The following is a 14,446-nucleotide window of genomic DNA, read 5'->3' on the forward strand; positions in this document are numbered from 1 at the left end:
TATTTTTCCTTAATAACATTTCAGACACATATACTGACATTTTACTGGAATATTCACTGTATGTTTATACCAATATTTTTTCAGTGCACACCAAAATGTGGCCCTGGATTTAAACATCGAATTGTTCTGTGCAAAAGCAGCGATCTTTTAAAAACTTTTCCAGCTGCTCAGTGCCAAGAGGAGAGCAAACCTCCAGTCCGCATCCGCTGTAGTTTAGGTCGTTGTCCTCCTCCTCGCTGGGTTACTGGAGACTGGGGACAGGTGAGATACTCCATACAGATATTTATCACCATTAATCTCCTACATGTTATCCATCAGTCTATCACCTTCTAAGGATAAAGATGTTTCTGAAAATGAATAAGAAGTAGTTTCCATGACTGAAATAAAAACTTTTCCTGTTTGTCTCACATTGAAATATGATGCTAGGTAATAGTTTGCTGAACTATAAAGGATTATTGGTAGTAATTCAATTTCTACTGGATGAGTTTCTGTATGTGTTTTTTGTAAATAAACCAGTTCTTACTACAGTTCTGTGTTTTATGAACATGGAGTTTATGATACAGCAATATTTCAAGTTTCTGTATTTTTAAAACACGTAGAATTTAGTTTGAGAAATTTGATGGAAATACAAAGCCATTTCCAATATTCGTATAGTGTGTACAGAAGGATATATAGCAGGCAAAAGAAAAAAAGCTTTATGATCTTACGTAAAATATACTTAATTATTGAAGGTATAAGTTGTTACAGGTCAGACTGAATTTTGCTGCCAGTTATGTGGTGTTTCTAAACAAGATATACTGAATTTCTTTCTTTTTGCATCTTACTTGTGATCAGTGACCTATTAAATAATAAATTCGTACTTTTTAAGTTTCTTCTCTGTAGAGAAAATAAATGAATAAGAGCCAGTAATGAAAATAATTTAGCCTAACTAACCAGGGGACAGTCATCTGTCTTATTACAGTCAAATTAATTTGCAGTCCATATTTTCTTTCATGCTGCTTGTCCAGACACTTATTTTTCATAAATTTATGTAAGTCTTGGAAAAAGACCATTTAATTATCGAAATTTAAAAAGTATTGAAACCACAAAGTATTTCTATTTGAAAGATACTTGCCTTTGTGCTTAAAAATGTCGTTTAGCAGATTTGAATTCTTGTTGTCCTTTATTTTATTTCTCTTTGTTCTAAAGTAAACGCTTTCTCTCTTGAAAATATGCAGTTAAGCTCTAATGTGATATGTGAAATAACGTAAACTGTGTGTTCCTACCTCAACTCTGACCTGTTTTGTAAGCTGATTGGATTGTTTTATTTTCTTTGAGAGACATAGCATGCTTATTTTGTTAAATAGAAAAATCATAAATATTTTATTTTGTTTTCTGTATCGACCAAATCTCTCCAGATGCCTTTATAAACTTTGTGAATGTGTACTGTTCCTGATTACTTTCATTTATCTTGTTTTATATTTTAAAAAATGGATCCACATCGTTTCACTTTCATGTATATTTTATCTTCAGTGTTCTGCACAGTGTGGTCTTGGGCAACAGATGCGAACAGTGCAGTGCCTCTCGTACACCGGACAAGCATCCAGTGAGTGTTCAGAAACACACAGACCTCCATCAATGCAACAGTGTGAAAGTAGATGTGACAGTACTCCCATTTCCAACACAGAAGGTAAGTTTACTATCGGAGTATAGTTTAATCTGGGAAGAATGAAGTAAGTTGATCAATACTACTGTATTTTTTTATTAATAAAAATCTACTTGTATCATTGGCTAGTCTATGACTTAATTTTTTTGCAATTATTTTCTGGTTAGTTATTGTTGTTCCAAGGTGAAGTCAATGAGAAGCTAAGCATAGTTTAAAAATAAGCAAGCTACATATATAGCCACAGACAAAATACTGTACTTTTGTACCATTTATTTTCCAGTCTCCTTATTGTTTCAATGGAAATATGCATAAAAAACAGGGGAGGGTGACATACTTCTTAGTCCACTGAGTTTGTACCTACTCTATCAGTGATTAGCATAATGAAAAGTAGTAATTGCACAGTCGTTGAAAAACTGGGACTATAGATTTAATGCTACATGGTGCTACAATTCTGTATGAATACTTTGACTTTTCAGTTTATTCTAATTTTAATTTTGAATTTCCTTGATCCATAAAACAGTCAGTGAAATTGAGATATTTAGATGAAACAAAGCATACAAAAATCTTACCAGAAATGCACTGATGATTGTCTATGAGAATGTTAATTTATAATTCTGAGGCTTATCATCTCCTGTTATCATTTGAAATACGTCTTCATAATGGATTTGTTCTTGATTACTTTAATTTCCATTTTTATGATGTACTCTTAAGTAATCTTTAGACAATTAGTATCAGTCTAGGAAACTTTCTATCCTACAAAACTCAAAGGCTATTATTTTATTTCTAGCCATAGATAGCATCTCTTTTCCAAAGTAAGGAAAGTACTTTTATGAGGGCATGATTAAGGCTTGATCTCCTCTTAATTTCAAGATGAAGAGTGCATATAATTTATTGTCATTACATTAGTAATTTTTTTATTTGTTGGGAAAATACACTGATGTCCTAAGATGGATGCCATCAGACAGTTTCTGTGTCTGTGTATGGACTTTGGGTGTTCATAGACTTTAAAGTGGAGCTTTGCAGGGTAACTATACAAAACAAGGTTGTAGGCAGTAGTGTTTTTCAGGGACCTGCTCCTTCACTGGAAAAGATCTGGGATTTGTGGTGTTCCAGATGGACTTCTGCTCTTTGGCCTGCAGTTTAAGTTGTCCAGTTCCATACTAACAGCCATACAGCCTTGTTAGTACAGTACTTTACTTGAGGTAATAAAATCTAGGAGGAATTAAGAAGATACAACACAATGTTGTCAAATACATATGTTCTTAACAGTCACACTGCCACTTTGCGTCTTGATTTTGTTTCATGTTTATGGTATTTACTGGAAGCTACTGATTATCTGTAAGTGGTTAAGTGACTCAAGTAAATGCAGTCTCAAAATTCACTTAAGAACTTAAAAATTCAAAAGAACCCAGCTGCAATCCATGAACTACCAAGAGTGCCTTATTCCAAAATATGACAAAGTGTTTTCAAGTTATTTTTAAAATATTTTTGCAAGCATTTTAAGTATATATCCTAATTTATTAACATTTTTGAGCTACTGTATTTGCAAAGCAGTATGCAGGTATTGCACATTTTTTGCATATACATTTGGTCTTAAAAATTCTTAGACAAAAGAGAAGCTGACATCTCTTCTTTTAGTAAGGTCTCACCTGTTAGACACTGAAGCACTTTTTTTTATGCATAATAGAAATGATAGAAGGCTTTTAAGATTTCAAGAACTGACTAATCCAAAAGACAACAATGGATCTCAGATCTTTTCAAAATAAAAGCTGGTCTTCTAGAAAGATGGAGAGTTTCAATGTACGTAGTGTATCTTCATATTTCATTTTCCACCAGTTTCAGCAGTGTTTGTTTTTGGTTGTTTTTTTTTGTTTGTTTTTTCTTTTTAGTTTTTTTTTTCTTCCCTTTAATATGATGAATTGATCATGATTTAAGCAAGAAGTATTTGAGTTCTGATATTTCCTTGCCAATGATATTTATGGAAATGCCGTGTGCAGAAATACCTGGGGGTCCTGGTGGACGAGAAGCTGGACATGAGCCAGCAGTGTGTGCTTGCACCCCGGAAGGCCAACTGTGTTCTGGGCTGCATTAAAAAAGGGGTGGCCAGCAGACAGAGGGAGGTGGTTGTCCCCCTCTACTCGGCTCTTGTGAGGCCCCATCTGCAGTACTGCGTCCAGGCCTGGGGCCCCAGTACAGGAAGGATGTGGAGCTCTTGGAGCGGGTCTAGAGCAGGGCCACTAAGATGAACAGAAGGCTGGAGCACCTCTACTATGAAGAAAGGCTGAGGGGACTGGGCTTGTTTAGCTTGGAGAAGTGAAGGCTCTGGGGAAGACCTCATTGTGGCCTTCCAGTATTTGAAGGCAGCATATAAACAGGAGGGGGAATCATTGTTTACATGGGTGGATAGCAATAGCAAGGAGGAATGGTTTTAAACTAAGACAGAAGAGATTTAGGTTAGATATCAGGAGGAAGTTTTTCACTCAGAGCATGGTGACGCACTGGAACAGGTCGCCCAAGGAGGTTGTGGATGCCCCATCCCTGGAGGCATTCAGTGCCAGGCTGGATGTGGCTCTGGACAGCCTGGTCTGGTGGTTGGTGACCCTGCCCACAGCAAGGAGTTGAAACTTGATGTGCTTTGAGGTCCTTTTGAACCCAGGCCATTCTGTGATTCAGTGAGAAGGACATTCTATGCCTTTATGTACGCTTCTGCTTCTCTTCAGGTACAATGGGTTGTCTACTTTGTACCTGTGTTTTGAGCTTCAGGGAAAGAAAGTTCTGCCCCTTGGGGGTGCATCTACGTAGCAGAGCATATCTGTTTGCACATACAGCCTGTGTTCAAATGCTATCCACTAGCACTGCCTTGTGCTTTGGGTACCACTGTTAAAAAGAACACTTGATCAGTAGTTTGCAGCTGAGGGGATTACTTTCCTGTCTAAAAACTTGTGGTTTCATGGTTGCGCTAACTCAAGATAAGAACGTACATATTTTTCAGGAAGCTTAAGTTGCTCCACTGAATATTGTTAATTTTGGTCCAGCTTGGGAGCACCTTCTTGGGGAAAGTACAGGTCATTCCCGTAAATAATAGTAAAAATTGTAGGGATATGGTATTAGTAAAATAAAATGAGGATCTATCTTGTGACAATAAACATCTCCTTTAACTTTTTTTTCACTAAAGTCTTCGTTGGAGATTTAAAATATTGTAGCCAACATTTTGAAGCAAACGTTGTAGCATTACATGCTCTACAGGCAGCATATAACACGATTTTAAGCCTATTCAGAATGATTTTATTTTTTAAGTCTGCTGAATCTAGACTGCTGAAGGTCACCTGAAGCTTTACCTAATAAACAGTATAATCTAATTTTATGTTATTTCAGTTCCCTTGTATTTTCTGTAGTATGCCTTTATGATCTCTCTAGTTTAGAAGGCACAGTGACATGCTGTGCTTTTATTACTTTAATGGGACACATGGTATTACAATATTGTCTGATCTGACCACAGCATTTGGGAAAGAAAACATTAATGTATGTAGTTTACTGCAATTTACTAACAGTATTGTTACTAGTAACAAAGAAGATTTTGCTGATCCTCTTTCATTGAGCAACAGTGAAAAATAGGTTACTTTGTCACCCACTGTATCTATTTCAAAACTGATTTTTAAAACACAAGCTGTGGGTACCTCCCAGGGTATTGCCTTACTTTTGTCCAAATGACAGTGGCCGAACAGTGTTCAGATTAGTCAAGAAGAAGAAAAATTTAAAGAAATATGAAGCAGGATAATTCCAAATCCTACTTTTAGCAAAAATGCAATTAGCAGCTTTACCTGTGTTTAACTAAAAGCAATGTGTATGAGATTGGTGTTAAGATTTTATGAACTTTTATATGTCATCAAGATCAAGCAAATCTTTTTATTCCTTGCTTTGTTTATAATTTACGATCTGTCTCTCTCATATTCTCAGTCTTCATAAACATGGGGACTCAAATATTTCTGAAATATATTTGTCCTCTTTTGGGAAGAAGTTTCAAAATAAAACAGTGAGTGGCTGCAGTCGCTGATAGAGAAATATATCTGTACCTCAACCAGCTACCTGCAATTTTTTTTTCTCCCAACATCCAACTCTCAAAGTGAGAATTAAAATTACTAAAATATAGAATAGCAAAACAGTTAAGTGAAAATACTGTATCTGTGTTAGTAAAATGAAAATTTAAATCATTTCATGCCTCTACTTGCCTAGCTAAAAGCATGGATATTGCCATGATAAGAAATACCATTCAGTATGTTCCCTTAAGTTCAGACTCACTTAGGTTTTCCTAGGTTCAAATACTAAAAATTCTCATCTTAACACTGTCTTTTTAGGATGTGAAATGTGTACGTAGAAGGAAAAAATATAGGAATAACTGAAGGATTGTACATCCTGATTGGGTTTCTTTCACTATTACTTTTTGGTCTTCCTACGTATTTGGTGTGACTGGATGTTGTCTTTTTCATACTTTGCTTGCAGACACCTGGGAATCAAGGGCTTTTGTTCTGCTAGGCCTTGTAAGAACAGAATCCTGGACCACCAGTCTTCACTTCTAGATACCAAATCAGTACAAAATATGAAAATGGTTAAAATACTGCTAGGCCCTCTCCTTTTTATTCATCTTTAAGGTCTTTTCCAACCTGAGCAATTCTATGATTCTATGTATTCATAGCTGTTGTAATTCGAGAAATGTTGCAAGAGGTAACCAGTATCAAATGCAACATTACAGCATTTTTTTGAGATAAATTATTTTCTGATAAATTCATCTAATTTCATTCTTCCCACATCATTTTTGCAATTTTAATTTGTGGGTTTTGCTTTTTCTCATACATCTCTTCCATCTTCTTGCCTGTGAAGCAAAGCTCCTTGCTGAAGTCAGTCTGGAAGACAATATGCAAATGCTTTTAACTGGAGATACAAATCCTATCACAGACTTCTACCACAACATTTACTTCATTGTAGTGCAAATTTGCAGTAGATTGCAGTAGCAACAACAGCTGTATAACCTGAGTGTACAAAGGAACTCTCAGATTCAGCCATATCTCCAGCTATATCAGAGTAAGCACTGGACATAGACCAAAACATTCTATTCCCTATTACCACCTTCTTTCTACAGAAAGGAAATCGGGCCAATGGAGAAGCATGGTATATTCTAGCTCTGTTCATGTAATGTAATGTGACAAGTCACTTTATATATCACTTGTATAGATGGAAATGCAGGAATCCTTCTTCCATGTGGTAAACAGAATTCTTCTTCTCTTCCTGGGAAAGTTACCTGCCACTGTAGCTGCAGAGGCAGTAATCCCAGTTTACAGGAAAAATGCAAGTATTTAAAAAAACTCTTACTCATCTATTATAGGCCTTAAAATGACTTCTGTGTAAAAGAAAGTGTGGATGTGTGGAACCAAGCCTAGAGTATAATCCAAAATTCAGTCAAGTCACTGAACTCATGCTGTTTGTGCCATTATTTATAACACTCTTTGCTTTCCCCATCCCTGCTCACGGCTATGCGTACAATGTTTCAAGGCTTCTTACAAATTCACAGGCATGGTACCAAATATTGCAAGTCATGTTAGAGTTTGGATAACCTCTGATGGATGAATAAAGTAACTCCTGAGAAAGAAGCTGTAAAAGTATTGTGAGAAGAATGACTCATATTTCCTACCTGCCTAGGATGGTCATTTATCCCAGTAAATGGTAATTCTTTCAAGACAAAGTGGGCACACTTCTAAATGCCTGGGAGAGAAGCCCTGCAAATGTTTTTATGGCTTTGTAAAATACGTGGTTTGTGTACTGCAGTGGATAAGGAAAAGTATAGCAGGGTGGATGGATAGAGCAGGAATGTGTTAAAGATCAAATTTTCTTTATTTCTAATTTTTTTTTTTTAATCTTTAATGCCTTTAATTATTAGAGTGCAAAGATGTGAACAAAGTGGCATATTGCCCACTGGTGCTGAAGTTCAAGTTCTGCAGTCGTGCATACTTCAGACAGATGTGCTGCAAGACCTGCCAAGGACACTGACCCACAGAAAGCATGAGAATGTGCCTTGTTATTATCATTGTGGAAGAGTGTCTATTGAAGAGAGCCACACAGCGGAATAAGATTGACGTCCTTGGAAATGCATTACCCTGTGGAAAACGTAACCACTGGTCAGCCCCAGCTGACAGGATTTCAATATTATTTTAACTTCTGTGAAGTGGGATTTATTCATCCAAAGTGCTGGACACAGTATAAGGAGGGCATGCCAAATTGGAAAGATCCGCATAACACATATAGAATAGCTTACTGTGGAACATTTGTGTTCTTTTGACTCAATCCAATAGTCTGTTTACCTCCTTGGACCATTAAAATAATTTTTATTATGGACTTAGCGATGACACTGAATCCATTTGTATTTAAAACTGTTTAAAATGTAGCTGTTATGACTTGGTCTACTATGGAAGTAAAGAAGAATCAAAAAAATGTTAAGTCATAGCTTAAAAATGAAAACTATTTTATCTCGTGACACAGCACCACAATTTAAATTATAGAATGAGTTTGGAAATGTTATTTAAGGAGCAGAAATTTAAAAAAAAAAAAAACACATATTTTTTCCCTCATTCCATCTAATTCCCTTTGGAGTAATCCGTATTTCCTGAACACTGCTGTGAACCACATATAAAGCTATACTCAGTAGAACAACCATGAGGGATTTTATTTTAAAAGGTGCAACAGTTATTGCAGTGGTGCATAAAGTACAAGTATGCTATGAAATGAAATGAAATCTGTGTTGCAGTTTTATAACCTTTGTACGAGCAAAACCAAGGTGTCCACTAAAAGGGAACATATTTCAATTCCATGGGGGAGGCAGACTCCAATAGTAGTGAAGACTGTATTGCCAACTCTTTCACTACTACTGTACAGCTTGCTTAGAATGTAAGACTTTGACTCCAGTGCACTTTTGTTTACATCACTATCCACAAAGAGGAAACAATTTAGTGGGCATCCAGATCTGTTTTGTATGTTATTTTTGATTCTCCAAGACCAAGAAGTATCAGTGTGAAAGATAAGCCTACTGTGTAATAACAACGATCTTTTGCAAAACTGAAAGTTAAATGGATTCCAGATGTTCCCTTCTTTGATATGTAATGGAAGGGTATTTGTTTATGAGGAAGAATATGTGAGTCTGCTGTTCAGGAGACCATATCATAGTCGACAAAGTTACAACCAAAGACTTGTGGGGATATATAGATTCTGTTAAAATGAGAAGTCAGGAATGTGCTTGAGCTGGGGTACATGCCAGGCTATTAGGGGTAAGGCACACTGGAAAAGGGGTGGCTAGAAATAAGTCTGGCCACCTTGACCTGAATGGCCAAGTACACATTTCAAGCTGGATCATATTTAAAGCTTGAGGCAGCTTTCAGTATGAGACTGGAAGAAAGTCCTGTCTCTGGATTAGTAGCTAGATTCCATATGATTTTAACTATTTCAACTATTCTGCTGCCATAATCCACTTCGTGTAAACATAATTTTAATACTCACCATTTACCTTACATTTTTAAATGTGAAACCAAACTACTTAGGCAGTTCATATTCAAGAATCTACCATTAGAAAAGCAAAATGTCAGTCATATTCTTCTTCCCTTCACTTCTCAGTTACAGACTCAACAAGGAGATAAAAAAAGTGGGTACTAGTTTATATTAATATGTTGTACTTGAACACTTGCAGTTTGCAGCAGGTACTTGATGAATGTGCTTTTTGTGTCCAACTATGTCTCCTTTGTTGTAGTGCAATTAAAATAAAATGAACAATAACGTGTTACAAATTCTAACTCAAATAGCACTTTTTAAAAACAAGTACACTTTTCAGTGAAAAATAATTTCAGAATATGACGAGATTGAAGTGTATCAGTGTATTTTACCAATAACAAGCCAAAAGTGTTGCACAGTATTTACTAATGTGAATTAACATGGAGAAGTAGATACTATTAAGAGAACTCATACCATGAAATCCCCCTAATATACTGACAATCTCTCAGTGGGGTTTTGTGTAATCCACATATTCATTACCACGAAAATTTTGTCATCTGCTACCTCTTGCCAGTATTTTCATTTTGTTATGCCTGTGACCAGTGGAACTCATTTTCAGTTGGCTTGCCTTTATTCATGTATGCTTACCTGCTGCTCTCATCACTATGTAAACAACTCCTGTTAAAACTGACACCAGTAAACAGCCTTGGGAGTTGCACATATGGATCAGGGGCAGTTTGTAGTCCTTCTCAGTTAAATGAATCAATTTTCTACATTCTTTTGACAAAACACCTTGGTGCTAGCATGCCCTGGTTAAGTCAAAATACAATAAAAGGGAAAGGCATTGCTATGGCATTCTCTAAGCAAAAGGCCTCTCTGTATCAGGGTCCGGTTTTCTCCAGGGCATGATTGTGTTTATCAGATAATGTGTCTTTTCAGTTAACAAGAAAAGGGCTTTTTATATATATATTTTTTACCTCACCTAAGACATGAATATGGTAAGGAGTGTTTCCAAAGACACATTTTGCTCTCTTACTGGTGCTAGAACACTAGGGAGTCCCATGTTTACTCAATGTAACAGCTCTGAGGCTGGAATTTAAAGAACTCCCTGGAGCAACATTGCATTGTATTGTTAAAGGGAACAAAACAGAATGTATGTGGATTTACAAACTAAGCAACACTTCAGACAAATTAAAAAAAAAAAAATAATTGGTTTCCACAGCACAGTTCATTGCTGCTGCTACGCTGTAGCCAACTATGTAATCTAAGCTAAATAGTGTTATATTCCTAAATAGTGACAATGGGACTATTTGTACAGGCTATAAATATGACAGGCCTAGAATCAAATAGTAGAACATTAAATACAGAAATCAGTCTGGTTCCAGTACTTTCACTGAGCAATTCTATCAGATGAAGAAGATCAAAACAAAGAAAAATCTACAGATTAACCCCTTAAGGTGTGTACACCCCAAAATAGGCCATTTTGTTAGGAACTTTGTAATGGAGTGAATGTTACATAGATATCCTTAATAATACAGACTGAAATTACCTTTGTATTATTGTGATTAGTTGCTTATTATTTTATACTCAGTATTAATGTGGTACACTGTTACTTTATTATTATTATTTTTTGCTTTTTGTAAATTATATTCTAATTTATTGTCATGTTTCTTAACACTTGTTGTACATGCAATCTTCTGCTTTTAATGAAAACAAAAATATTGTAACACTTGATGCAGTGAAATTCCACACCAGGCACAGATTTGTTTTTAACATAGACAATTTAGTAAAATAAAACTGCAGCTTTTAAGAATGATACCCATGGTACTGTTGTCTGACTTGCAGTTGCTAGAATTCTGTAAGCTTAATGTTTGCTTCATCAAATGCATCAAAATATATATATGAGATATTTTCTTTCATCTATACATTATGTCAGAATTCTGTTATTCAGCAGTTTGTCATTCATAAGTAAAAGAGTAAGGAAAAGGAAAAGTCAAGAATATGATTGTGTACATTATTAAATAATATTTTAGCCTAAGCAATAAATGTAGATCAAGAATGAGATTAATGGCAGCAAAATATCCTGTACTTCTTGGAATTATTTCATTTCCACTCAGTCAACAATAACAATAAAATGTCCTTCTTGCATTGAGCTTTTAAGGTTTTATCTGAAGTTTATCAGTAACCATAAATATAGGGAACAAACTCATTTCAGAGGACTTGGTGCTTAGGTTATTGTTGTTGAGAGATGCTTTTTTTTCTTACATGATGCAGTTAAAATATCCTGTACTGAAATCTGTGATAAAGTCTTGTAGAATATTTTCTGTTTCTCTAGCATACCTTTTGTTTTTATTAAAGTAATTCCTCTTAGTGTGAGTTAGAGGCAAAACAAATTATGGAAACATAAATGTTTTGACAAGGCATTTGATAATCTTGGCTTTTTTTTTTTTTTTTTTTTTTAAATTCTGTTTACTAGTGAGGATTCTGAAAACAACTGCATATTTCAAAGATACTAATATTTCTATCTACTATCAAGTAGTATTGTTGCCTTTCAGTTCATAAATAAAAGATGGAATAGTCTTAGTAAATTGGCATAATAACAGTTTCCTCTGTGATTCCAAAATGGCTGGCATCTCCCATGTCACACTACAAAGTATTACCTCACAGTTTTCCCACTATTCAGTTTTCAGTATTCTTTCCCTCTGGAGCAGTTGTGTTTTGGATTACCACAAGAAGCTGCATACACTGAAATATATGCTCTTGTGTTTCCTTCTCTTTTTCTGCTACCTTATATCTAATATCACCTAAGCTAACTACATAGTTCCTAGCACACAAAGCTCCCTTCAATCTTCTTAAGTGTACTCTTGCTACATCCAAAAATTCATTCTAGAGCCAATCCTGCTATTACAATTCTCTGTTATGCTTTTTTACCATATTTTTTTTCTTGTAGGGACCATCTTTCATTAGATACCATTTTTACCTGAGGTTCTGCTTAGCCTCACTCGGATTTCCCTTCTATCTCCCAAAATTGTTCCTTCATTTAAAAAAAAACCCTAATTGTATTTGATCTCTTAGAAAGACTTTTAAATACCCTCTCTAGAATGCTGAACAGCCCTTGATTTATTTAGCTGATCTTTTTTATTGTTTTTGGTTTTGTTGTTGTTGTTAATTTATTTTTTTATTACTAGGACCTAAAATCCAGGACTTTTGTGGACTTCTACTGCAAAAGACTTGGGATGAGTCCTGTGAGTCTCATCTGGAGTCAGTCATCAATCTGAGAGTCTTAAGAGAAAGCCATTACTAAGCTGAGGCTGTCATTCTGTGAGAAGTGACGCCTTATTTGGCTGTCTTCCCTTCACCACAAACAACAATGAGGTGGAAAGGATGGATCATTGCATTTGTGTGGTCTCTCCGGTCTTTGTCCTAGACAGACTGGTGTAAGAGCATTTGCATGCAGTAATCAGGATGGAATCCCAAATGGATTTATAAGGGCTGAGTCGGACACATAACAAGGTTCACTACAGCTCTAGGGACTTGGTAGCTTCCCAAGTATATCTGGCCCAGCTAAAAGGGGAGTTCATGTCCAGTTTTTGAAAGAGAGCCACTCAGAATGCAGCATGGTGTGCATTTAAAGATACTGCGTCCCTTAAGGTGGTGTATCACCTCAGCACAACGTCATTTAGTTTTGTCTGTTTCTGCACATGACTGACATTTTGTTGATCCTGATAGGCTGTGGGTCAAATACTTTATGCTCATCACAAACTGTACAGTTGCCAGTCAGGAAATAACTGAAATATGACCTTGAAAGGCTATAAACATGCATTTCTGCAGTAAGAGTGAGAAGATGCCATCTTTATAAGCTAGCTGTAAGACCTTTTCAGAGAAGATCTATTATAATTGTTTAACCTCACTTATTTAGTAATCCTGTTTGGAATGGATCCATCAGATCACAGCTTCAGATAGTAAAAGAAGTATTTTGGAAGCTAGAAGTGAATGCTCAGCCAGAGAGAGCTCCAGGCTTTGGTTGCTATGACCACCCAGAGGGATCAGATTTGGCCTGGCTGGTAAAGGCTAAGACACGGATCTTAGAAACTGAATTTCTTCAAAGCCAAACACTTAACAATCAGTGCAGTTTTTTAACTCTCTCCTCCCTCGTCAACCACCTTTTGACTCAAACTCTTTTGAGCTGTACATGTGTTTTTACAGTGTTCATAACATAGCAAAACCATTTGTCATTATTATTTGAAATCCCATCCTAATATTATTTATCTTTTGTAATGAGAGTCTTGTGTGTAGGACTAAAAATCTCTCTTCCCTTAAAGACAGACTGGTATTGAGTAATACTTCATGTACAAGTAAGATGAGGTAACAGTTCTGCATGCGTGGGAGGGTCTTCCAGCTGTATCTCTGTGAAAGTACATAGGCTCTAAACTTAGCTGGAATTTCAGGAGACAAAGTTAAATTGAGAGTGAATTTTAAGTTCTTATTACCACAGTTGCTTAGAGGTCAATTATGGTTACAAAGCAAATCACTGTACAGAAGAGCAATGCACTTAATAGAGTCAATGCACTCTATTATCCTTGAATAGTGATCAGAAACAGAGTCAGGGCCCAATATGAATACCAGCTATGTATATTAGACAAGTTTGCAGTCTGTTTCCAGGGTTGGCTCATTCACTGCTCAGCCTCGGCACACTGGGCCCGAACTTTCCTCCATCCTCTTCATCCACTGGGACTGCGCCACATCTTTCTCACTCGTGACTATAGAGTCTTACAGTCAGTGTGTAGTATTGCTACCTTTGATCTGCTGTTTTAATTGAACACCGCATTGCATGTTAAAAACCCTAATTTTGTCTGATTTGTGCGTTTTGTATTAAACAGTAAAAACTAAATCAGAAACCTAAACAAAAATCTAAAGAAAAAAATACTAAAGCCAGTAAAATATTATTTGCTTTCAAACAAGTGATAATGTTTTGTTTTTTTTTTCACATTTTCAACAGTAATTAAATACCCCCTCAAGATCCTGAGTTAAGAACAAATATAAGCAGAGGAAACTGAGTCTCTCTTTTGTCTCTTAGATTCTCTTTCACATTTAGCCTTTGCTATTGAAATACACTATCAAAACAAGACCTGCAGCAAAAAGGAATCTCAAACATCTCATTTGCCCTTTGTGGCTTAAGGCTTTCTTAGAAGTTTATTTACCTAAGATAAGGTTACATTATTGAAACCATCCTGTCAATTAGCAGATAACACTTGACTTCAAATGTATTAT

The 14,446-nt window shown here is 35.9% G+C and overlaps 1 protein-coding gene across 4 annotated transcripts in view; it reads left to right on the forward strand.

Moving 5' to 3' along the window:
- The window catches only part of ADAMTS6 (ADAM metallopeptidase with thrombospondin type 1 motif 6), a 151,110-nt gene extending 142,843 nt beyond the window's left edge, over positions 1-8,267 (forward strand). For all 4 annotated transcript variants that reach the window (XM_052670410.1, XM_052670409.1, XM_052670412.1 and 1 more), the window contains 3 exons: positions 85-261; positions 1,513-1,669; positions 7,578-8,267. In XM_052670410.1, coding sequence (XP_052526370.1) covers positions 85-261; positions 1,513-1,669; positions 7,578-7,687 — 444 coding nt within the window. In that variant the 3' untranslated portion in view covers positions 7,688-8,267. The remainder of the gene's footprint in view (positions 1-84; positions 262-1,512; positions 1,670-7,577) is intronic.
- Positions 8,268-14,446: the final 6,179 nt, after the last annotated feature.

Source organism: Tympanuchus pallidicinctus, unplaced genomic scaffold (assembly GCF_026119805.1).
Source record: "Tympanuchus pallidicinctus isolate F22 unplaced genomic scaffold, pur_lepc_1.0 scaffold9, whole genome shotgun sequence".
In the NCBI taxonomy this organism is placed as follows: Eukaryota; Metazoa; Chordata; class Aves; order Galliformes; family Phasianidae; genus Tympanuchus; species Tympanuchus pallidicinctus.